A 26,839-nucleotide genomic window follows, 5' to 3' on the forward strand; every position below is an offset into this window, starting at 1 on the left:
GAGGATGGCGGTAGGTGGAAAATATTCAGTCTGGAGCTCAGTGACGAGTGGTGTTCCCGCAGGGATCGGTTCTGGGACCTCTGCGCTTTGTGGTTTTTATAACTGACTTGGATGAGGAAGTGGAAGGGTGGGTTAGTAAGTTTGCCAATGACACGAAGATTGATGGAGTTGTGGATGGTTCTGGATGTAAGTTTGCTTGCTGAGCTGAAAGGTTCGTTTTCAAATGTTTTGTCACCATACTAGGTAACATCAGTGAGCCTCCGGTGAAGCACTGGTGGTGTGGCCTGCTTTCTATTGATGTGTTTAGTTTCCTTGGGTTAGTGATTGTCATTTCCTGTTCTTTTTCTCAATATATTTGTTGATAGAGTTCCGGTTGGAATGCAGTGCTTTCAGGAATTCTCACATGTGTCTCTGTTTGACTTGTCTTAAGATGGATGAGTTGTCCCAGTCGAAGTGGTGTCCTTCCTCATCTGTATGTGAAGATACTAGTGAGAGTGTATCATGTCTTTTTGTGGCTAGTTGATGTTTATGTATAGTGGATTGTGTGGAGGCTGTTGTGGGTTGCAATGGGACATTGACAGAATGCAGAACTGGACTAATAGTGGTGTACAACATGGAAAAGTGTAAAGTGATTCACTTTGGAAGGTGAAATTTGATTGCAGAATACAGGGTTTAAGGCAGGAATCTTGGCAGTGTGGAGGAACAGAGAGATGTTGAGATCCATGTCCATAGATCCCTCAAAGTTGCCACCCGAGTTGATAGAGCATATGGTGTGTTGGCGTTCATTAGTAGTGGGATTGAGTTTAAGAGCTGCGCGGTTATGCCGCAGCTCTATAGTGCCCTGGTTAGACCACACTTGGAATATTGTGTCCCGTCCTGATTATAGGCAGGATGTGGAAGCTTTAGAGATAGTGCAGAGGAGATTCACCCAGGATGCTGCCTGGACTAGAGAACACGTCTTATGAAGAAAGGTTGAGGGAGCTAGGGCATTTCTTATTGGATTGAAGAAGGATGAGAGGTGACTTGATAGAGGTATATAAGATGTTGAGAGACATATAGATAGAGTGGATAGCCAGAGACTTTTTCCTAGGGTGGAAATGTCAATCCTGAGGATGCATAATTTTAAGGTAATGGTTCTTTACACAGAGGGTGGTGGGTGTGTGGATTGCACTGCCAGCAGTGGTAGTAGAGTCAGAGACATTTGGGATGTTTAAGTGACTCTTGGACAGACACATGTAAGATAGTACAATGCAGGGTAGGTAGGTGAGTCTGATCTTAGAATAGGGTAAAAGGCCAGCACAACATCAAGGGTTGAAGGGCCTGTACTGTTCCATGTTCTAATTCCAAAGATTCAAAGCCCTCTGAATTTCTCCTGCTGCCAATCCAAAATGATTGAGCTCTTCTCTTATGGCTAAGGCCCATAGTTCTAAATTTTCCAGATGAGGCAACAGCTTTTTAGCATGCTCTCTGTCAAGACTTATGCATTTCAATAAGATCCTTTGATTCATATGAATTCCAGAAGATATGGGCCCAGTCTAATTGATTTCTCCTCAAAGGAGAGTTTCCCCGTCCCAGCAAACAGTCTAGTGAGTGTGCATTGCACTCCCTCTAAGGCAAGGCTATTTTTCCTTCAGTAAAGAAATCAAAGGTGTCCTTTGCAATTGTTCAAGTGTGGTCTCATTCTATATGATTTTGTGAGGAGGGGAAAGGGTGTTAGCTGTGATTGTCATTTAACAACTGAACCCACTTTGCAATGTCTTCCTAGTTTGATGAATGACCTATTCTGAAGAAGTCACATTGCACTTGAAATGTTAACTTTATTTCTGTGTAAGTGCTGCCAAATCAGCTGAGTATCTCCATTAGTTTCCATTTTTATTTATGATTTCCAGCATTTGCAGTATTTTGCTTTTTTATATTGGTGTGTGACCTAGATGAAAGTGAGTGGATTGCCTGAGGCAGGAAGCTCATAGGCTGCTTTGACACTGGGTAGTGTTTGAAACCTATGGCACTGCCCTGCAGGGTGTCACTTTTCATTAGTTGTAAACAAATGCTGTTGACTTTGTGCAATGGCTGGAATTCCAGAAGGTTGCAAAGGATTATTGCCAAGTCCAGCCCCTCAAAAACAAAATACTATAGATGCTGGAAATCTGAAGTAGTCGATATAATAATAACCTCCTTGGATCAGTGTTTACTCTGCAACAATGGCCAGTGAATTAATGAGTGAATCCGGGGCTTCATATTTACGCTTTGCATCGTGGGAATTGGTCTAAAAAAATGAATGGTGTAATGTAGAGTGTGAGATGCATGTAAAGATGTTTTGTTTTGTAGCACGCACTGACATTTGAGTGGAGCTAAGACGTTTGTTCTTGTATTTTGCTTCTAGTTTTATTAACGAGCCTGATTTGCAGTTTTTGCCATGTGTCTGAATTAGCAATGTCTGAAGTTAATATTTCTTTTTTACTCATTGGCAGTAAACCAGGGTATTGTCATAACCAAACATAACCCATGAGAATATTTGGTGCATATGGTGTAAGTGTGGGTCTGAAATGAAAGCAAGCCCTTGTGCTGAGTTTGAAGAACTAATAAAATGCTTGCATTTCACTTTCAAGTAGGTTATGCCATAGGAGGGATGTATTTACAGTGACACATTCACAGGGTTCTTTAAGAAAGTGCTCCACTGTTCATTGTGAAAATGATGGATAATTAATAAGTGAAACAGACTGTCCTGGGTTTCAATGGAGGCTGATGATGATTAGATTGGAATTGTTTTTTTGTGAAGGGGAACTAAAGAGCTGATGAAAAGTGCAATTTGATGTAGTCTTTCCATTTAAGACCTACTAGTTTGATCATAAAGCTTCTGGTGGGCGTGTTTTTCTCCTCATGACCCTTTCACTTTATTAAGACCTTGATCTCTGCTCATGAACACAGTTCCACAGGTTTCGAACATCCTCCAGTCCTTCACACAGTCACCAGTGTTCATTTTTAGTGGGAACGTTGGCTGGCTGTTCAACTGGGAGAAGCATCACAACTGAGCCCATGTCTGTTCAACATCGTTATAAACATTTTGTTATGACTATGCAGTAACCTCTGATAAAACAGAAGTGCTGGTCGGCTTTTCCAGCTTTTGACACTGATGCTAACTGCTGTCCACGTGCCTACAGAAAATTAACTTGTAACAATGTGCATCTGCACATCTTAACCCTTTCTTGAATAGTAAATTTGTCATGCTGCAATGCTATACCAGCTCTTGATAGGTTAATTAAGTTGATAGTTTAACAGTTTTTTTTACTAATGGAAAGCTGAGCCCAAGCATGTGGTGTACTTGAGCTGAAATGTCTATTGTTCTTGACAGCTGCTTATATGAAGTGCATTTTGTTTAACATCCATGTTCACAGATGTGACATCAGGTCTTGATTATATATAATTTGCCTCTCAACACATTGGTATTTGAAATGGCAGTGACATTCCCTTCCAGCTCGTTATTTCCTTTGAGACCTTGGTGCTGGCATTGTGATAACATGTGTATATATGGTTGTCTGGTGATGTCTATAATATGTCGAATTTAATGTCTCCTTATGATATCTCACCCTTGACGTTCAGAGTGCTATAATTTCTCACAAGAACTTTCAAGTGTGTCACCAAGATGGTTCATATTCAATATTTCTCAGAAGACCTGAGTTTTGAAGGATTGTGGAAAAATGGACTTATTTCAAGTTTTATGGAACTGCTTGGCCTGTTGTTGAAAGGTCACTGTGGACAATGACCATTTTCTTTAAACAAGGCTTCATAGAAATCAGAGTCGAGAGAATGGTGCTAGAAATGCATAGCAGCTCAGACAGCATCCGAGGAGCAGGATAATCGACGTTTTCGGGTCTAAGCCCTTCAAAGATTCCTTATAACCGAAACATCGTCCCTCCTGCTCCTCAGATGCTGCCCAACCTGCTGTGCTTTTCCAACACCACACTCTTGACTCTAATATCCAGCATCTGCAGTTCTCACTTGCTCTTTCTTCACAGAAATCACATGACTGACGACTGTTCTGCCGTAAACCCCTTCTGGGGCTGTATGAGTAGCAGTTAGTTAAAGAGTATTTTGATGTCTGGAATCAGTTAGGGAACAAGAACATTGTTTCAAAGTGCTGCCCAGCTCTTCTCCTATTTTCTGGTAGTCTGTCTTGTTGGGTTCAGGGTGAAATCAATTTGTTTTCCTGAAAGAAAGATTGAAGAAACAGCTCAACACTATTTTCTAAGCAAGCTGTGTCTGTCAAGACGCCAGAAGCAATTAGAGGCATAGAGAGATAGAGATGTACAACACGGAAACAGACCCTTTGGTCCAACCCATCCATGTCGACCAGATATCCTAACCCAATCTAGTCCCACTTACCAGCACCCGGCCCATATCCCTCCAAACCCTTCCTATTCATATACCCATCCAAATGCCTCTTAAATGTTGCAATTGTACCAGCCCCCACCACATCCTCTGGCAGCTCATTCCATACCTGTACCACCCTCTGCGTGAAAAAGTTGCCCCTTAGGTCTCTTTTATATCTTTCCCCTCTCACCCTAAACCTATACCCTCTAGTTCTGGACTCCCTGACCCCAGGGAAAAGACTTTGTCTATTTATCCTATCCATGCCCCTCATAATTTTGTAAACCTCTTTCAGGTCACCCTCAGCCTCCGACGCTGAGGAAAACAGCCCCAGCCTGTTCAGCCTCTCCCTGTAGCTCAGATCCTCCAACCCTGGCAACGTTCTTGCAAATCTTTTCTGAACCCTTTCAAGTTTCACAACATCTTTCCGATAGGAAGGAGACCAGAATTGCATGCAATATTCCAACAGTGGCCTAACCAATGTCCTGTACAGCTGCAACATGATCTCCCAACTCCTGTACTCAATACTCTGACCAATAAAGGAAAGCATACCACTATCCTATCTTCACTATCCTATCTATCTGCAACTCCACTTTCAAGGAGCTATGAACCTGCACTCCAAGGTCTCTTTGTTCAGCAACACTTCCTAGGACCTTACCATTAAGTGTATAAGTCCTGCTAAGATTTGCTTTCCCAAAATGCAGGACCTCTCATTAATCTGAATTAAACTCCATCTGCCACTTCTCAGCCCATTGGCTCATCTGGTCAAGATCCTGTTGTAATCTGAGGTAACCCTCTTCACTGTCCACTACACCTCCTATTTTGGTGTCATCTGCAAACTTACTAACTGTACCTCTTATGCTCGCAGCCAAATCATTTATGTAAATGACAAAAAGTAGAGGGCCCAGCACTGATCCTTGTAGCACTCCAGTGGTCACAGGCCTCCAGTCTGAAAAACAACCCTCCCCCACCACCCTCTGTGTGCATTCAAGATGATTTAACCACACAGGCTAGAACATCAGAATGACAGATTTTTAAACATCCTACATATTACATTTTTGGCCTTCAAGAACTGGCCTAGTGATTTTTCTCAAAAGTTGGTCTCTACAAATGAATCATTTTTAATCCTTCACTGGACTATGACAAGCTCAGCTTTGCGTATGTGCATGGAAGGATAAACTTTTATACTTATAGAATTCCATCTGTGTATGTTAGCCAGTTATTGTATCTTCATTGCTTAAGTTTTTTTTTATTTTGACATGTAAAGACCATATCATTTTAGTTTTAGTCATTTTGTTTGCGGACAGAAACGGAGAAAATGTTTTCAAACCAAGAATTATAGAAGACATTTGCTACACTTTTTAAAAAACAAATTACTGAAACTTATTTTGTGTGAAAAGTTAAAACTCTCACAATACCAGGTTATAGTGCATCAGGTTTATTTGGAAGCACTAGCTTTTGGAGCGCTGCTCCTTCATCAGGTGGTTGTGGAGTACACAACTGTAAGACACTGAATTTATAGCAAAAGTTTACAGTGTGATGTAACTGATTTTTAACTTTGTACACCCCAGTCCAACATCGGCATCTCCCAGTTATTTTGGGTGGTTTTCTTTGCAGCTTTGTTTGAGGACAGCACAACACAAAGGGACATAAACAGAGCAGGATTTGGCCAGCAACAAGTACCTGATCATTTTGTGCAGTTGTGACTAGTTGTGGATGCCAGAGGTCATCAGCCTGATGACAGTGCTCTGATTAGTTCCTGGGCAGCTGGACAACTTGTGTGTGTGACTGATACAGTGAGAAAGCCTTTGATCTGCTGGACAGGTGTGGGTGTGTGTATGTGGGGTTGGGGGTTGCGCGTGCGCACGTACACACACACTATCCCTGTAGCCTAATGTACACTCGTTATTACATCCTGCACCAGGTCTCATATGCTGTTCCCTTTAGCCATAAGAACGAAACTACACGTATATGATGTGTGACTGTAAGCACAATTCCCCTGGTCACCTGCATTTTAAAATCTGGTTAGCATGAACTAGGTTTCTTTACTTAACAAGAATGACCATTTATTATAAGCAGGTAAGTGTGAACTTCAGATAAACAATTATGACCTATCAGCAGATAACTCTAATCCCCTTGTAAATGCATTCTTACACAAACAGATGCAGACAATGATCAACAGTGGATGTTGTGGGTGGAAGGAAAATCTGGCAGAACTGTTCAGTGACCCCGATCACAGGATCTGTTAAGATGCTTCTTGTACTGATCAGAATGTTGCTTCTCGATTTTTCTTCTCTGAATGCTTTCAATGGTTGACAGAGAGGTACAGGGTGACTGGTTCGAGGTTCTGATTTATTAATTTGAAGTCATAGCTTCTGATCACAGCAACTTCGGAAGAAAAGGTAACTGGATTTCTTCAAGCTTAAAGTTGCTTTTACCACAGAGAACTGAGCTCCCAAGCTGGGTGGAAATCGAGAGGCTTCACTGCATCTTGTTCATAGTCACAAGCTGCTCAACTACATGAGAACGAATCTCTCAGTTGTTAGCAAGCAGAAGATCTTTGTCATTGATACCTGGCCGCTCGTCCACAGATTGTTGCTGTTTGAAAATCTCTATTTATACACACCACATGGGTTCCAGCTCATCTGCAAACTACATTTCAAATACTACCTGAACAAGCAGCAGGTGTTCAGGTTACTTGCTTTTAATAACTACAGTAATCCTTCAGCAATCCTTGGCTTTGCAAATAGCTCTTTTCTCCTATTAGTCCATAACATAAAAATAGAAAAGTAAAAGATACGGTCTTTATAGAAATCCTGTTGTTTGCTAATGCATTTGGCAGAATAATCTCCTCTTTCCTGTTGATTTCTGTAATTGTACTGGAGTTGAGTAAAACTTGGTATTCAGAAATAGAAGTGATAACATTTATAAGCATCTTTGTAAATAAATTCTTAGGGCAAAATGATTTGAAAACAACATGTTGAGGCATTGTTAAATACTTTAGGAAGGATATACTGGCGTTGGAGAGGATCTGAAGTGCAGATTCATCAGAATGATCTGGATCTAAAAAGGGTTAAATTATGATTGACTGCATAGACTTGATTGGATCTTGAATATAGCCAGCTGAGGAGATGATCTAACCAAGGTGTTTAAATTAACAAAGGGATTCAATAAGGTAGACACAGAAAAGTTACTTGCTCTGGTATGGCAGTCACACCAACGAAATTGGTACGGCAGATCCTCTCCAATGCCAGTATATCCTTCCTAAAGGCCAATACCCAGAAATGAAGGTTTTGCTCCTGATAGATCAATACAGTGATACTACATACTCACAATGTAAAAATAATTATCTGACACAACCTCAATCCGAGGATCATTGATAAATTGTAGCTGTACCTCCACAATTTTAACTCTGTTTCTTCTGTAACCTGGGATATATTCCAAATGATTCCTGATGAAGGGCTCTGGCCCGAAACGTCGAATTTTCTGTTCCTTGGATGCTGCCTAACCTGCTGTGCTTTAACCAGCAACACATTTTCAGCTATATTCCAAATGGACCAAATAACTAATTCACTTTAAATATCTCCTGTTTAACCATTTTTCACTTGTCCACAGCAGTCTCTGCATTGACTGCAGCTTTGGCAAAGTTGTTTTCCTGAGGAAACATCAAGCAAAGCACTTTTTCTGTACCTTCAATACCATAAGACACAGGAGTGGAAGTAAGGCTATTCGACCTATCGAGTCCACTCCACCATTCAGTCATGGCCAATGGGCATTTCAATGCCACTTACACGCACTCTCCCATATCCCTTAAATCCTGTGAGATTAAGAATTTATCAATATCTGCCTTGAAAACATTAACATTCCGGCCTCCACTGCGTTCCATAGTAATGAATTCCACTGCCCACCACACTCTCCCTGAAGAAATGTCTCCTCATTTCCATTCTAAATTGACCCTCTCTAATTCTAAGGCTGTGCCCAAGAGTCCTAGTATCCCCTCCTGACGGAAACAATTTCCCAGCGTCCACCCTTTCTAAGCCATGTATGATCTTGTAAGTTTCTTTTAGATCTCCCCTCAACCTTCTAAACTCTAATGAATACAATCCCAGGATCCTTAACCGTTCATCATATGTTAGACCTACCATTCTAGGGGTCATCCGTGTGAATCTCCGCTGGACACGCTCCAGTGCCAGTATGTCCTTCCTGAAGTGTGGGGCCCAAAACTGGACGCAGTATTCTAAATGGGCCTAACCAGAGCTTTATAAAGTCTCAGTAGCACATCATTGCTTTTACATTTCAACTTTCTTGAGATAAATGACAACATTACATTTACTTTCTTAACCACAGACACAACTTGCAAGTCAACCTTTAGAGAATCCTGTACTAGTACTCCTAGATCCCTTTGTATTTTGGCTTCATGAATTTTCTTGCTGTTTAGAAAATAGTCCATGCCTGTATTCTTTATTCCAAAGTGCAAGACCTCACATTTGCTCACATTGAATTTCATCAGCCATCTCTTGGACCACTCTCTTAAACTATCTAAATCGTTCTGCAGCCTCCCTACCTCCTCAGAACTATCTGCTTGTCCGTCTAACTTCATATCATTGGCAGACTTTGCCAGAATGTCCCTAGTCCCTTCATTCAGATCATTAATATGTAAAGTGAACAGCTGCGGTCCCAACATTGAACCCTGTGGGACATCCCTTGTTACTAGCTACCATTCCGAAAAATAACCTTTTATCCCAACTCTCTGCCTTCTGTTAGACATGTCAGTAGTTCACCTTAAACCATGGGCCCTGCCCTTACTCAGCAGCCTCCTGTGAGGCACCTTATCAAAGCCTTTTGGAAGTCTAGGTCGATAACATCCATTGGGTTTCCCTGATCTAATGTACTTGTTACCTCTTCAAAGAATTCTAATTGATTTGTCAGGCACAACCTCCCCTTACTAAATCCATGCTGACTTGTTCTAATCTGACCCTGCACTTCCAAGAATTTAGAAACCATCCTTTAACGATGGATTCTAGAATTTTACCTACAACCGAGGTTAGGCTAATCAGCCTATAATTTTCCGTCTTTTGTCTTGATCCTTTCTTGAACAAGGGGGTTACAATGGCAATTTTTCCAATCATCTGGGACTTCCCTGACTCCAGTGATTTTTGAAAAATTACAACCAACGCCTCCACTATTTCCTCAGCCACCTCCCTCAGAACTCTAGGATGTAGCCCATCCTGGCCAGGAGGTTTATCAATTTTTAGACCTTTTTAGCTTTTCTAATACTTTCTCTTTTGTAATGGCTGCCATATTCAACTCTGCCCCTTGACTCTCCTTAATTGTTGGAATATTACTTATGTCTTTCACTGGGAAGACTGACACAAAGTATTTAAGTTCTTCAGCTATTTCCTTATCTCCCATCACTAGCCTTCCAGCATCAATTTGGAGCAGCCCAATTTCTACTTTTGCCTCTCGTTTGTTCCTTATGTATTGAAAGAAACCTTTACTATCATTTCTAATATTACTGGCTAGTTTACCTTCATATTTGATCCTCTCCTTCCTTATTTCTCTCTTTGTTATCCTCTGTTTGTTTTTGTAGCCTTCCCAACCTTCTGATTTCCCCGTGCTCTTGGCCACTTTATAGGCTCTCTCTATGTCTATGATACATTTCCTGACTTCCTTTGTCAGCCATGGCTGTCTAATCCCCACCCCTGTCCCCAGATGATCTTTCTTTGGGATGAACCTCTGACCTAAATACCTAAAGTCCAAAGGTGTCTTTTGCCTCCACCAATAGTCTCACTGTTAGTTTCAATATTTAGTGCCTCTTCTGGAAATTGCATAAAAAATACTGTGTCCAACCATAACCTATAAAAAACACACTCTTCCTGCTCTGGGTATAATCAGGATATCGTCAGGAGTGTGATAGAATATTGCCTGGATGAGTGCAGCTCCAACAGCATTCAAAAAACTCATCACCATCCAATGCACCCCACTTGATTGGCATCACATCCACCACTTAAAACACACTCACCTCCTTTGCTATTGATAGACAATGGCAGCAGTGTGTACCATCTACAAACCACACTGCATCTCACCAAGGAACATTCAGCAGCACCTTCCAAACCCACAGCTTGTATACCTAGATGAACAAGAGTAGCAAATACATGGGAGCACCACCAGGTTTCCTCTCCAAGCCTCACAATATGTTGATTTAGAGCTTTCAGTGTCACTGGGTCACTATCCTGGAACTCCCTCCCTGACAACTCTGTGGGTATCGGTACACTCAAAGACGGCAGTGGTTCAAGAAAATGGCTCCTCATCTCCCACCTTCTCCAGGGCCAATCAGGTTAGGCAACAAGTACTGGCTGAGCCAGCAGCACTCCCTTGAAGGGATGAAAATATCTTGAATCCTCAGATTGAATTGACATCTCCATATTTATTCTTGGATATGTAAGATTGAATTCCCAAGATAATGAAATTACAAAAGGCATGAAATTGCAAAACCTTCAGAAAGGAATTCTGATATTTCAGTTATGCCCATTCTGTTTTAGGAAAGAGTATATAGTGGATGTTTGGCATTGATTTGAGAAGTATGCCAAATTGTATTCCATCTGTGGAAATGCTCATTGAATGTATTAAGGAAGAACTGTTTCTACTGGCAAGTCGGACAGTAATGAGAGGACACTGATTTAAGCTGATTGACAAAGAAGAACCAGGGATGAAATGATTTACTAACGCAGTGATCTGGAATGCACAGGAAGATTTAACTATGATTTTCGAAAGGGATTTGAATAAACACTTGAATAAAAAAGATTTGCGAAGTTATGGGAAAGAACAAGGGGGTGGATATACACTTGGGTAAATTCTTTCAAAAGAGCAGGCACAGGCACAATGGGCTGAATGGTCATTTTTGTGTGGAATGACTCTCCTAACAAAGGTATTTTATGGACCAGACCCTCCCCAGCTGGAGAAATCTAAGCCACAAACGGATTGTGATGGTAAATATAAACTTGAAATAGAGTGTGATATCCCTCTGAGGGAACATATGAAGGAAGGTTCTGGTGTGCTGCAGCATAATTGAATGGAAAAAGGATGAATCATTGAGAGTGCATGGGAACTCACTGATCAAAGCATGCTGGAGATATTTGTGGTCAGACCAGTGGATTGGTTATGTGATTAATGGTCAGATTAATGGATGTCATGCAGCTCCCTCTGCACCTTATTTTCCACTAGTCCCCAGGACTGACATCAACAAGCTCTTTAAAAACAAGTTTTTAATTGTGCTCATGTGGGACTCCTGTTTATGTGATCTATTGCACCTTAGCATTACAGACAGGAGCCTGATAAATAACCCAAACTTATACTGCAAGAAATAAATGGCTGTTTAAAAAATAAATCTTTAATAAGATTCTTGCGTGAGTTTAAGTGCTTTGCCCACAAATGGAGAGTGCTGAGGAAGATCATTTGGTCTCATGTAGCTGAAAGAAAACTATAACAGCCCAATCACCTCAGTTAATACATCCAGCTGTTCTTAAAATTGATGCCAGGAGTTTTGTCTCGACTACTCGACGCAATGTCTGCTTTATTGTAATTCTCTTCCATCAACCTTAAATTTACCTTTCACAACTTACAAACTGTTCTCGCAACTTGGTTTGCAGTTAGGTTATGCATTAGTCGTATTTATTTTGTTATGTTGCTTTGTAAGATGTCAGTAACAGAAAGGAGGGTTAATAAGGAGTGTTGTGGTGACCAGCAGTGGTCACGATCTTTGGAAAACTAGTTTGACCAGAGCATTTTGCCATTTGGTTTCCTGTCTTGACTCTGCATTGCAATCCTCTGTTTCTCTTCTTGATTGCTGCTTTGGCTCACATCCTCTCTATCTTTTCAGAAGGTTTTTTTTTACTTGCTGGGGTTGTGTTTCTGCAATGGCTGTTATTCCAGCTTGGAGCTAACCCAATATAGACTGGAATAAGTAGGACCGCTCCAAGCAGTTTGTCTTAGCAGCTTACAACAATCAACATTCACTGAGTATTTCGGAAGTTAGAGTCAGAGAGTGATACAGTACAGAAACAGACTCTTTGGCCTGACCCATTCCTACCGACCAAAATCCAGTTTCCTAAACTGAAATTGTCCCATTTGCCTATGTTTGACTCATATCCTCCTTAATCTTTCCTATCCATGTACCTGACCAAATGTCTTTTAAATGTTTTAATTGTGCTCACCTCTACCACTTCTTCTGGCAGCTCATTCCATATATGCACCACCCTGTATGATAAAGTTGCCCCTCAGGTCCCTTTTAAATCTTTTCCCTCCTCACCTAACCTATGTCCACGTGTTTTGGACACCCTACCCTGGGGAAAAGACCTTGGCTATTCACCTTATTTACACCCCTCTTTTTATTTTATAAATCTTTATAAAGTCACCCCTCCACCTCTTACAGTACAACAAAAAATGTCCCACCCTATCCAACCTCTCCTTCTAACTCAAACCCACCAGTATTGGTAACATCCTTGCAAATAATTTTTGCATCCTTTCCAGTTTAATTGTATGCAGTGCTCCAAACGTGGCCTTATCTTGGATAGTCGCAACATGATATCCCAACTCCTATATTCAGTGCTCTGACCAATGAAGGCAAGTGTGTCAAAAGCCGCCTTCACCACCCTGTTTACCTGTGATGCCACTTTCATGAAACTGTGTACCTGCATCCCTTGTCCCTCTGTTCGATAATACTGTCCAAAGCCCTGCCAGTAACTATGTAAATCCAGCAGCAGTTGTCTCTATCTGCCATTCCTTGACTCACTGACCCAGTTGATCAAGATCCCGTTGTACTCCAGATGATCTTCACTATACAGTTTACTGCCAATATTGGTGTCATCTGCAAACTTACAAACCATGCCTCTTATAATCTCATCTAAATTGTTTATATAAATTACAACTATCGTGCCCCCCCCCCCCACCAATCCTTACAGCACACCACTGGTCACAGACCTCCAACCAAACAACAATCCTTAACTACCACCCTCTATCCCCTATTGTCAAACCAATTTTGTATCCAATTGGCTAGCTCCCCCTGAATCCCATGTGAGCTAACTTACTAACCAGACTACCCTGCAAAACCTTGTCAAAGGCCTTGCTAAAGTCTGCCTTCATCTATCTTCTTGGTCACCTCTTTTAAACAAAAAACTCAATCAAGTTTGTGAGACATGATTTCCCATGCAGAAAGGCCTGCTGACTATCCCTAATCAGTTTTTGGGTTTGAGTGCATGTAAATCCTTCCCTCCAAATCCCCTCCAACAATGTACCCACCATTGACGTCAGGCTCACTGGTCTGTAATTCCTTGGCTTTTCCTTGCAGCTTTTCTTAAATAATGACACTACGTTAGCCATCCTCCAGTCTTCGGGCTCCTCACCTATGGGTAGCGATGATACAAATATCTCTGCTAGGGTGCCTTTAATTTCTTCCGTAACTTCCCACAATGTCCAGGGATATACTTAATCAAGTCCCCAGGGATTTATATTCCTTTTTTGCTGTTTAAGACCTCCAGCACCACCAATTTTATAATGAGAACCCTTTTCAAGACATCACTGTTTATTTCTCCAAGTTCCCTCGCTTCCATGTCTTTTTCCACAGTAAATTCATTTCATTTAGGATCTCGCCCATTTCCTGTGGTTCCAGACATAAATGGTCTCATTGATCTTCAAGGGGCTCTGTTCTCTTCCTGGTTATTCTTTTTTGCCATAATATAGTTGTAGAATCTCTTTGGATTCTCCTTAACCTTATCTGCCTAAGCTATCTCATGTCCCCTTTTTGTCATCCTGCTTTCCCTCCTGAGAATATTCCTACACCCCCTGTACTCCCCAAGGGATTCAGTTGATCCCAGCTGTCTATATCTGACAAATGCCTCCTCCTTTTTCTTGATCAGAGCCTCGATATTTCCAGTCATACGGTGTTTCCTACTCCTGCCAGCCTTCCCCTTCGCATTAATAGGAACATACTGTCCCTGGACACTCATTAACTCATGCTTCAAAATTTTCAGTTTTACAGCAGCCATCCTTGTTTTGACATCCCCTTTTTAAAGGCAAAAGCATGAATTTCTATTGAGTAAATTTGATGTTTGGATCATTACTCAATAATGGTCTAAAATAATTGATGTGCAGAAAGTGATCCATTTGAAAGAGGGCTTGCATGGCAAGTCTATACTTTAATATATTGAAAAACCCAAGCCAGGGACTGACCTCCAAATATGATTGCTTAGAAAAGAGCAAGGAAGGACAGGAGGTGAATGGAGGTACTCATTGGACATTCCACTTAAATGAATGGAAGTGGTTGAAGCTGTTCTTGGGCTGGATAAAGAAATGATTCACAGCTGGCAATGATTGAAGAAATAGATGAAATGCACTAACTTGTGTTCTCACAAACCTATTCTACTTTTCTCTTTAAACTGTCAAGGTTTATATCAAAGGGAGGAGATTTGTTTTAACAGATGCCTGTTATATGGAAAACTCATATAGGCTTTGTTTGCAGCAAGCGATGGTGCAACTTATTAAGGAGGCAGCTGGACAGAACGAAATCTCACCGCGAGATGAGTCTCCGACAGAGATCCTCAATCAGGTCTGCCCCTCAACATGGCGTGGTGCCTGCAAAACTGCTGTGCAGTTGTTGTTTGGACAGGCAGGATTGGTAAGTGGCTGCAACTTTGTTTACTTTGACAAACACAATACAAATGTGCTGGTTTACAATCCATTCACTATATGTTCTGATCTTAACCAGGCATCAATGAGAAGTGGTCTTTGCAAAGTAGGGTGCAGAAGGGTAAGTCAGTCTAGCAACTGTGATCCATTCTCAGTACCCGGTTGGAATTACATTACCAGAAGTCTCAGAAATATGATGACTCTTGTTTCTTTAGCTCCATACAACGTATGCACTGGAAGTCATACACTTTTTAGAACTAATTAACAGACTGCATCCTTGTTATGTCATCTTCGCAGCATACTTTCCTATTTATCTTGTCACGTCTAATTTATCAACTATGCCCTCGATTCCCTCACCTAAGACACTGACTTTAGTTGTAAAACATTGATGGCACAACATACATCCCTGTGGGTCCCAACTCCTCATAACCTGCTAATCTGAAAAAGATCCATTTATGCATACTTTGTTTTCTACCAGCCAGCCAATCTTCTATTTTTATTAATATTTAACTCCCTTTTCCTGATTTCCTACTTCGCACAAAAATCATTGATGTTGAATTTTGTCAACTGCCTTCTGGAAAGCCAAGTATGTGCATCAACGGGTTCCCCTTTATCCACCTTCAAAGAATCCCCACCCCCACCCCCCCCGGAATATATCACAGTTCCTTTAGTGTTGCTGGGTCAGGATTCTGGAGCTCCCTCCCTAACAGCATTGTGTGTATATCTATGCCAAATAGCCTGCAGTAGTTCAAGAAGGCAGCTCACCACCACCTTCTCACAGGCACTTAGAGATGGAAAATAAATAATGAACATAAATAACTAAACGAGGCCCATATCTTTGAATGAAATAAAAGAATGTGCAGGACACTGATCTTGAGTAGATGGAAATGTGGAATTCGAGAAACAGACAGATCAATTATGATCTTGTTGAATAGCAGAACAGTCTTAAAGAGCCAGACGGTCTAATTCTTCTATTTTACAGCTCATCTGCTCTGTTATAATTACTGCATACGTTAAGACACAGACCTTTTAGTTCTGTCTTTTCATTATTTTTGTAATCTCTAGTTTTGTCTGGGGTTTATGTATTGTCACCTGCTGCCACACTCAGGTTATCACTTCCATTAATGCTACCCTGCTACCTTACCATACCTTCTCTTTTGAATTCATCTCATTTTCTCAATCATCATCCCTCATCCCTACTATTTAAAGATTGTTATATCTTTCTCGTTATGCAACCCAGCAGAACATTGATCCCAGAACAGTTCAGATGCAGAACGTTCCAATGGTATAGCTCCAACTTTGCCAGTTGTGGTGCCCATGTTTTATGAATTGAAACCCATTTCTCCCACATCAATCTTTTGAACTGGAGTTTTGCTACCTTTTGAAGGTTTGCTTTTTAGTTCAGCCCCTGTCTGGTCATACTCCTTTAATGGCACCTTATTTTTTTTAGTTTTACTGATGTGGATCACGGCCACTGGGCCTTCTCCCTCCCACAGCAAGTTCCTCACCAGCCCACAGCAGATATCCCAAACCCTGGTGGGCAGCACAGCTTGGACTCTCGTTGTTGACTGCAGAGCATTGTGTTTACGCCCCTCTCCCAACTATATCATTCCCTTTTGACATTGCTGTTCACTCCCCTGTCTTTCTGTGCCATAGTACATTAACTCAATCACCCTGTAGTCACTGCTTTTGTCCCCCATACATTTGCAAGAACCTCAAACCTGTCAGACAATTACAAACACTCAGGCTCCACCATTTCTTTTAGGTTTTGGTCCCTTTACCTAATGCATCCATGATCACACATAATTGTTCCTGACCATGGAGGAGATTAGAAGACTTTGCCGTATGGGTTATGACCACCTTCTGGTTAAAAACTTTCCCTCCCTGAAGTGTTACGGTATATGTAGTTCGGTCTCCGGCTCTCAAACCCTGAGCCTAAATTCCAGCAGCATCAGACATTAACTACAGATGTGTTTACTCGATCATTTTGGCATGCAGGAGTTCTTGCTGAATTACTGTGTTTAGCCATGAAGTCTTGGAGTTGGGTATAGCACTTGGGTCTGAAGGGATCAAAGAAATTGGGGGAAAAGTGGAGCAGGCTAATGAGTTGAACAATCAGCCATGACCATACTGAATGATGGAGCATGCTGAAAGAGCCAAATGGCTTGCTGCTGCTACTATTGTCTATGTTTGTATGAGTTATGTAATGGGCAAACAATTAAAGCTCTCCCTGATCATTATTAGAACACTGTTATCCAAAACTCTGTGTGTGTGTGTGTGTGTGTGTGTATATGTGTGTGTATGCAGAAACGCACACCAGCTAAGAATAGGGCGGGACTTTCATCACCCTCTAATCTGAAAAATGGTTAGAAAATTAGTCACTAAGATGTCGGAGGGTGACCATCAATTCTAATTCAGGAAGGGTCAACCTCTTCAGAGAAGAGGGAAGAGTAATGGATGAAGAAAAGTTACCTGTCCAGAACTTGGTAAGTCAGTAGGGCACGAGTTATTTCTCCCAAAGATGGAGATAAATATGAACTTGGTTGAATTTATTTTATGTCTATTAGGTGGTGGTGGATACAGCCCAAATCGAGAATAAAGAAGCTTACGCCCCACAGATCAGCCTGGAGGGCTCCAGGATTTTGGTTCAGGTCCCTTCAACATGGTAAGTGTAATTGTTTATAAAGGGTACACTGGAAGGGTACCCTGATTCATTCCTCTCTCAAGCATGAGAATTTGCAAATACACATACAGAGTAGGTGGAGGCTGGTGCAATTACAATATTTAAAATGCATCTGGATGGGTATATGAATAGTAAGTGTTTAGAGGGATATGAGCCAAGTACTGGCAAGTGGGACTAGATTAGGTTAGGATATCTGGTTAGCAAGGACAAGTTGGACTGAGGGGTCAGTACATCTCAATAACTCTGACTTTAGTGCCCTTGTAATATTGATTTACAACTAACTGCTCCAAGATCATTTTTTTGTGTGTACGCGCGCTTATCATATTGGGACCAAGCCACTGTCCATTTAGGAGTTCAAAGTGTCAGCATCAACAGTCTTAGGCCATATGCAGCATTGGTTAGTTATTAAGAGAACCTCCCTCCATAACACTCCAGTTTCAGGCTTCAATCTTAGAACATTGACTATGATTGGATTGGTGAGATCGGTTAGACAATAAAATGTATCCAGTGAGTAAGTCTTTGGGATATCTGATTTTTTTCTCTAGATACCTTTACTATTCTCCAACTTGATATAGATTGAAGTTTACACAGATCGTGTCAATAAAAGGAAACGGCAATTTATTGATTAAATTCTGTGCATTGTAAAGTTTCTGGTTTAAATATGTTGCACCGCTCAATGCTATTTGAACTGTAATGTTCAAATATTTCCTGCAATTTTCACTAATATCAAAATTGTCAAATTATTTTTTCTCCTTTCTGTTCTCTTCTGAAGGCTTGAATTTGTGCTGGCAGTGGGAGCAATGATTCCTTTTAATTATATTGGCACTGCACAGATGATTTCTTAGAATCCCTACAGTGTGGAAACAGGCCCTACAGTGTGGAAACAGGCCCTTCAGCCTAACAAGTCCACACTGACCCTCCAAATAGAGTTCCACACAAACCCATTACTTTACATTTACTCCTGACTAATGAAACTAAACTACACATCCCTGAACACCACTGGCAATTTGGATTGTGGGAGGAAACTGGATCCCCCGGAGGAAACCCACGCAGGCACTGGGAGAATGTGCTAACTCCACACAGTCGGTCGCCTGAGGCGGGAATTGAACCCGGGTCTCTGTCGCTGTGAGGCAGCAGTGCTAACCACTGAGCCATCGTGCCATCCTTATTGAAGTGTTTGGCCGTTTAATTTTTTTGAGTGGCTGCATATGTAGGATTAAATAGTACTGCTTGTGTGGGTGTCTTGGGATTGTGTGTCTGCACAGCTTGGAGGATACACTGGACAGGCTGGGTCCTCACAGCTAGAAAAGGCTGCTCAGTATGGCCAAATGCAGCACTCTGATTAGTTAACCCCTTAACTGTAGTTTTCTCTGAATATGGACTGAAGCAATGAAGATTATTAAGACTGATCTATAAATTGTCTAGATATTTTGTTGGTGTTTACAATTTAAGATGACTTGGCTTTTCTGTTATTTTGAGATGTAAATACTATTGTTTAACCCCTAAGGTCTGCCCAAAGTGCCTTTCTTTCCTACAAGGAATTATCATATGTTTGTATGACAATGTTATGGAGGCTGTGTAATTTCTAGGCCTGTTACATCCAGTGTTTTCAGATGCATGTGAAAGAAACCAATGTTGAAAATGTGTTGCTGGTTAAAGCACAGCAGGTTAGGCAGCATCCAAGGAACAGGAAATTCGACGTTTCGGGCCAGAGCCCTTCATCAGGAATGAGGAATCTCATTCCTCATTCCTGATGAAGAGCTCTGGCCCGAAACGTCGAATTTCCTGTTCCTTGGATGCTGCCTAACCTGCTGTGCTTTAACCAGCAACACATTTTCAGCTCTGATCTCCAGCATCTGCAGACCTCACCTTTTACTCAAAGAAACCAATGTGCCTGTCCTGTGTAAGTGAGGCTTTATATTGATAATGTCTCCTTCAGTTACTTCAAATCACCCAACTATATTTGTACACATTAAGCAAAGGTGACTTCACTGACTCAGACACATTTGCAGGGTAGATGACAGATGTGTATACTCAACTATGAGCAGTTGCCTGAGCCCAAAAAGACCAGTGCAACATAGACCTGTGCAGCACAATACAGCCCTTTGGCCCTCTGTTGTGCTAGTCTTTTACCCTACTCTAAGGTCAGACTAACCTGCATCCTCTTCATTGTATTATCTTCCATGTACCTATCCAAGAGTCGCTTAAATGTCCCTAACCTACCTGACTCTACTAACACTGCTGGCAGTGCATTCCACACACCCTCCACACTCTGATGGCGAAAACATCACTTCAAGAAGGGTGAAGGGTTGCATTGTGGTAATATCATGACTAGTAATCCAGAGCTCCAAGCTAATGTTCTAGGAACGTGGGTTTGAATCCCACCATGGCAGCTGGTGCAGTTTGAATCTGCCATCCTTCACTGATCTGGTCTATAGGCCCAGGATGATGTGGTTGACTCTTAGCTGCCTGTGGGCAAGAAATGCTGGCCTGTCCAGCGACGCCCACATCCCATGAAAGTGTAAGAGCAAAGAATGCTCAAACCTGACATGAAGGTGCTAAACATCAATTCTCATACCTGAGAATCACTAGCAGATGACAGAGAGAAATGGCAACAGCTCTGTGAGCAATTGTGCAGGCACTGAGTAACCAACTTGGTGATACCCTTGATGTTATCTTAGAGGGCTTTACAGTGCCACCTTGTGTGGTATCCCTTAACTCACTTCTGGTCTGTAATCACTGTTGTAATGTAGGGGTCTGCAGCACTGCTGCCTCACAGCACCAGGGACAGGGTTTGATTCCATCCTCAGGTGACTGTCTTGCACATGCTCTCTGTGTCTGTGTGGGTTTCCTCTGGGTGTTCCAGTTTCTTCCTACGATGTGCAGGTTTGATGGATTGGCCATGCTGAATTGCCCATAGTATCAGGGATACGCAGACTAGGTGCATTAACCATGGGAGATGCAGGGTTACAAGGATAGGATAAGGAGGTGAGTCTTGATGGGATGCTTTTCAGAGGATGAATTCTGTGGATTGAAAGGCCTGCTTCCACACTGTAGGGATTCTGTGATTCTATCTGAAAGAAAGTATCTCTAACAGTGCAATGTTCCCTCAGTGATCACACATGAGGCTCTGGGTTGGGGCTTGTATTTGTGACTTTCTGACTCAAGATGGGATGCATAGAACATACAACAGTACAGCACAGAACAGGCCCTTCGGCCCATGATGTTGTGCCGAACATTTGTCCTAGCTTAAGCACCTATCCATGTACCTATCCAATTGCCGCTTAAAGGTCACCAATGATTCTGACTCTGCCATTCCCACAGGCAGCGCATTCCATGCCCCCACCACTCTCTGGGTAAAGAACCTACCCCTGACATCCCCCCCATACCTTCCCCCCCTTCACCTTAAATTTATGTCCCCTTGTAACACACTCTTGTACCCGGGGAAAAAATCTCTGACTGTCTACTCTATCTATTCCCCTGATCATCATATAAACCTCTATCAAGTCACCCCTCATCCTTCGCCGTTCCAATGAGAAAAGGCCTAGCACTCTCAACCTATCCTCGTACGACCTATTCTCCATTCCATGCAACGTCCTGGTAAATCTCCTCTGCACCCTCTCCAAAGCTTCCACATCTTTCCTAAAGTGAGGCGACCAGAACTGCACACAGTACCCCAAATATGGCCTTACCAAGGTCCTGTACAGCTGCAACATCACCTCACGCCTCTTGAATTCAATCCCTCTGCTAATGAATGCTAATACACCCTAGGCCTTCTTACAAGCTCCATCCACCTGAGTGGCAACTTTCAAAGAGCTATGAACATAGACTCCAAGATCCCTCTGCTCCTCCACCTTACTAAGAACCCTACCGTTAACCCTGTATTCCGCATTCTTATTTGTCCTTCCAAAATGGACAACCTCACACTTGACAGGGTTGAACTCCATCTGCCACTCCTCAGCCCAGCTCTGCATCATATCTAAGTCCCTTTGCAGCCGACAATAGCCCTCCTCACTATCCACCACTCCACCAATCTTCATATCATCTGCAAATTTACTGACCCACCCTTCGACTCCCTCTTCCAAGTCATTAATAAACATTACAAACAGCAGAGGACCAGAACTGATCCCTGCGGAACTCCACTTGTAATTGGGCTCCAGGCTGAATATTTACCATCTACCACCATTCTCTGACTTCGACCGGTTAGCCAGTTCTCTATCCAACTGGCCAAATTTCCCAATATCCCATGCTTCCTGACTTTCCGCATAAGCCTACCATGGGGAACCTTATCAAATGCCTTACTAAAATCCATGTACACTACATCCACTGCTCTACCCTCATCCACATGCTTGGTCACCTCCTCAAAGAATTCAATAAGACTTGTAAGGCCAAACCACCCCTCTCAATTCCGTGCTGGCTCTCCCTAATCAAGCAGTGTCTATCCAGATATTCATAAGTCCTATCCCTCAGTACCCTTTCCATTACTTTGCCTACCACAGAAGTAAGACTAACTGGCCTGTAATTCCCAGGGTTATCTCTATTCCCTTTATTGAACAGGGGCACAACATTTGCCACTCTCCAGTCCCCTGGTACCACCCCCGTTGACAGTGAAGATGAAAAGATCATTGCCAACGGCACTGCAATTTCCTCTCTTGCTTCCCACATAATCCTAGGATATATCCCGTCAGGCCCAGGGGACTTGTCTATCCTCAAGTTTTTCAAAATGCCCAACACATCTTCCTTCCTAACAAGTATCTCCTCTAGTTTACCAGTCTGTTCTATACTCTCTTCTTCAACAATAAGGTCCCTCTCATTTGTAAATACTGAAGAAAAGTACTCATTCAACACCTCTCCTATCTCTTCTGACTCAATACACAGTCTCCCACTACTGTCTTTGATCGGACCTACCCTCGTTCTCGTCATTCTCATGTTTCTCACATACGCATAAAAGGCCTTGGGGTTATCCTTGATCCTACCTGGCAAAGATTTTTCATGCCCTCTCTTAGCTCTCCTAATTCCTTTCTTCAGCTCCCTCTTGGCTATCCTGTATCCCTCCAACGCTCTGTCTGAACCTTTTCCTCAACCTTATGTAAGCCTCTTTCTTCCTCTTTACAAGACATTCAACCTCCCTCGTCAACCAAGGTTCCCTCACACTACCATCTCTTTCCTGCCTGACAGGTACATACATATCAAGGACACGTCGTATCTGTTCCTTGAAAAAGTTCCACATTTCAACGACCTCCTTTCCTGACAGCCTATGCTCCCAACTTATGCTCTTCAGAGCTTGTCTTGCAGCATCGTATTTACCCTTCCCCCAATTGTAAAACCTACCCTGTTGCACGCACATATCTCTCTTCATAACCAAGGTGAAAGTCACAGAATTGTGGTCACCATCACCAAAATGCTCACCCACTAACAAGCCCATCACTTGTTCCGGTTCGTTACCAAGTATCAAATCCAACATGGCCTCCCCTCTGGTCGGACAACATACATACTGAGTTAGAAAAACTTCCTGGACACACTGCGCAAACACCGCCCCATCCAATGTACTTGATCTAAAGAGATTCCAATCAATATTTGGGAAGTTGAAATCGCCCATGACTACTACCCTGTAGCTTCTGCACCTTTCCAAAATCTGTTTCCCAATCTGTTTCTCCACATCTCTGCTGCTATTAGGGGGCCCATAGTAAACACCCAACAAGATGACTGCTCCTTTTCCTATTTCTGACTTCAGCCCATACTACCTCCAAAGGCAGATCCCCCATGAACTGCCTTTCTGCAGCAGTTAAACCATTTCTAATTAGCAACGCCACCCCCCCCCCCCTCCTTTTTTACCACCCTCCCTAATCTTACTGAAACATCTGTAACCAGGAACCTCCAACAACCATTCCTGTCCCTCTTCTATCCACGTTTCCGTGATGGCCACAAAATTGTCGTCCCAAGTACTGATCCACGCCTTAAGTTCACCCACCTTATTTCTGATACTTCTTGTGTTGAAGTATACACACTTGAACCCATTTCTGTGTCCGCAAGTATTCCCTGTCAGTGCTACCTTCTCCACAGCCTCCCTACATTCTTGGACATCCTGAAAAACAGCTAACCTACTTGCTAGACTACAAGTCCGGATCCCATCCCCCTGCCAAATTAGTTTAAACACCCCCCACCCGAAGAGTGCTAGCAAACCTATTTCCCAGATTATTGGTGCCCTTCTGGTTCAGGTCCTGTTTGTACAGGTCCCACCTTCCCCAGAATGCAGTCCAATTGTCCAAATACCTGAAGCCCTCCCTCCTACACCATCCTTGCAGCCACGTGTTCAACTGCACTCTCTCCCTTTTCCTTGCCTCACTGTCACGTGGCACCGGCAACAACCCAGAGATGATGACTCTGTCCGTCCTAGCTTTTAGCTTCCTGCCTAACTCCTTGAGCTCCTGCATGACCTCCACACCCCTCTTCCTACCTATGTCGTTGGTGCCAATGTGCGCCACGACTTCTGGCTGCACACCCTCCCCCTTAAGGATTCTGAAGACACTGTCCGAGACGTCTCGGACCCTGGCACCCGGGAGGCAACAAACCATCCGAGAGTCTCGCCCATGTCCACAGAACCGCCTGTCTGTCCCTCTAACTATAGCGTCTCCTATAATTGGCGCTCTCCTCCTCTCCCCCTTTCCCTTCTGAGCCTCAGAGCCGGACCTCGTGTTAGAGACCCGGTCACTGCAGCTTACCGCTGCTAGGCCGTCCCCCCCAACAGTATCCAAAGCGGTATACTTATTGTTGCTCATTTGTGACAGCTGCCAGCATTTGGAAGGTGCGATGTGCAGAGAAACCAAAGAAATAAAGAAGTGAGGTGAAAATATCATTGTGTTTTCTCTAATTCTGTCCTTTTCTTTTAATGCCGTGGCCCCCAGGTGTTTGAAGGAGGATCCTGCCACCATGTCTCTCTTACAGAGATGCCTGGACCCTGAGAAAACCCTCGGGCTGGTGGATGTGTTGTACACAGCAGTTTTCGACTTGGGCAGATGGAAAGAGAGAAGGTACCGTAATAAACATGCTGAGCATCTAGAACTTGATGATCTTAGGAAGAGAGAAAGTTTCTTAACCCCAGCCAGTACGTTCCTTTACATAGCTCAGCCTCACCACCTTCTATATTCATTCAATCCCCTTTCTGTATATCGAACCAGCAATATGGCAATTCAGCCTAACCAGTCTTTGTCAGTAATTGTCCACCACAAGATCTAAAATCCTGATCTTGTGAGCCTGTCTTGATGTTAATGACTTTATTCCCCCAAAACTGTACTCCGTGCCTTTTTATTCTCTCTTTTCTTGAATCATTCAGCCTACTGCTTCAAAAAGATCTGTTCATGCAGTCAGTAGCCTTACAACTTTGTGATCCTTTTCCTTTTAAAAAGGATTTCTCCTCTCTCTCCTTCTGAACCTAGTCAATCACTGAAAACCGAAACATAGCTGATGGGTTGATCAAATTCATTCTTGCTGTTCACTAGTGTCTCTCTCTATCACAACCAATTCTGTAATTTTGTTGTGGTTGAAGAGTAAAACAAACCCACTGATCTCCTTTCTCCCGTTGTACTGTTCTTATTGATTCACTGACCCATGGAGAAATAACCCTTTCTATTAATTTATGTTCGGGCTCTCTCCTAATTTTGAACATTTACTGTTCTCCTCTCCTTACATCAGTGAATATAAGAACAAGTTATATCTGGGCTTCTTTCTCCTTTGAATCCATGGAATAAGATGTGGAAGTGATGGTGGTAAGTTGTTGTTTGTGCTTACCGTTGCAGGGAGCAGGTTTTGCCGAGTATCCAGATTCAGCTACGACGAGAGTGCACTGACTTTGGGACTCATGTGGATCTTCCCACGGCGAATGGGGCTATTGTCAAGTCCTCTGGTGGACTGCAGAAGACTTTTGCGAAACTTACCTCTCGTTTTACGAAGCGAAATTCCTGCAGCAGCAGTACGAGTAACAGTAGCAGTAGTGGTGGGAGCTTTTCGATCCCAAGTACACCTTCTAAGAGTAACTTTTCCATTAACAGCTCTGAGGAGGAGCGGAAAACCAAGCTGCCCAACCACTCTGATTTGAGACTGCAAAGCATTTTGAACATTGGAAGTTTCCCAAAGACGGTTGACTCGCAGGAAGCTTCACGAAGCGCGTCCAACCCGATAGTCAATGGTTTCTCTGTGGACAAGAGAGAGATATTCTACAAAGGGGATGATGTGAAGGATGATCAAGGCATAAAGTTGCCAAGTGACCAGGAAATGCAGGATGTTATTGACTTTCTGTCTGGGTTCAACATGGGCAAATCCCAAAAAGCTTCACCTCTCATTAACAGAAGGAATTCAGTTACAGCACCAGAGCGAAAGTCAGCTACCCTGCAGCAATCGCAGACTGTACCCCACGCTCCATTGCCGAATTCTCATCAGGTCGCGCAGCGCCAACATCAGCACCAGCAACAGCAGCAGCAGCAGCAATTGCAATATTACCAGCACCTCCTCCAGCCAATTGGGCAGCAACCACCGCCAGCAAGACCACAGACCCCTCGGGCTCCTGGGAAATGGCCCAATAGTTCGTCTCAGCAGTCATCACAGAGCCCAGTTTCCGGACTATCTCCAATTGGGTCTGTGAGCCAGTGGAGCAATATTGCTGTGCATTCCGACTTGAGTTCAGACTTGTACAGCCTGGGTCTTGTTGGCAATTACATGGATAACATCATGGATAATGTCATGTCGGACATGCTGGGGCCGAAAGTGGCAAACACCAGGAATAACACATGGCCGAACCGGGTCCAGAGTGATGGGGTATTTGGAATGCTGGGAGACATTCTGCCTTTTGATCCTGCAGGTAAACATTTTCAAGCAGTTTTCCCAGCCTCTGTTTTTTAAAGGCCTCAGCCACTCAGCCATAACGCTCATTGCACTGGAGATCCCAGATTTATTCTGTGCTCTTGTTGAGTTAGCAGTGAACTCTAGCAGCAGAACTTGGTGTCTGTGTGTGCAACATTGAAGAGTTTATCCTTGATCTTATATAAAGCAACATAGTTTCAGAGTCAGACTAGAAAAGAGAGAATTATGTCAGAGTCGTTGGGTTTACAA

At 42.8% G+C, this 26,839-nt stretch overlaps 1 protein-coding gene across 2 annotated transcripts in view; it reads left to right on the forward strand.

The window, feature by feature from the left end:
* Positions 1–26,839, forward strand: part of LOC132823857 (granule associated Rac and RHOG effector protein 1-like) — a 220,674-nt gene that overhangs the window by 183,241 nt on the left and 10,594 nt on the right. For both annotated transcript variants that reach the window (XM_060837923.1, XM_060837924.1), the window contains exons 7-10: positions 14,885–15,040; positions 17,619–17,716; positions 24,640–24,765; positions 25,531–26,588. In XM_060837923.1, the coding sequence (XP_060693906.1) occupies positions 14,885–15,040; positions 17,619–17,716; positions 24,640–24,765; positions 25,531–26,588 (1,438 nt within the window). The remainder of the gene's footprint in view (positions 1–14,884; positions 15,041–17,618; positions 17,717–24,639; positions 24,766–25,530; positions 26,589–26,839) is intronic.

This window comes from Hemiscyllium ocellatum, chromosome 17 (assembly GCF_020745735.1).
Source record: "Hemiscyllium ocellatum isolate sHemOce1 chromosome 17, sHemOce1.pat.X.cur, whole genome shotgun sequence".
Lineage (NCBI taxonomy): Eukaryota > Metazoa > Chordata > Chondrichthyes > Orectolobiformes > Hemiscylliidae > Hemiscyllium > Hemiscyllium ocellatum.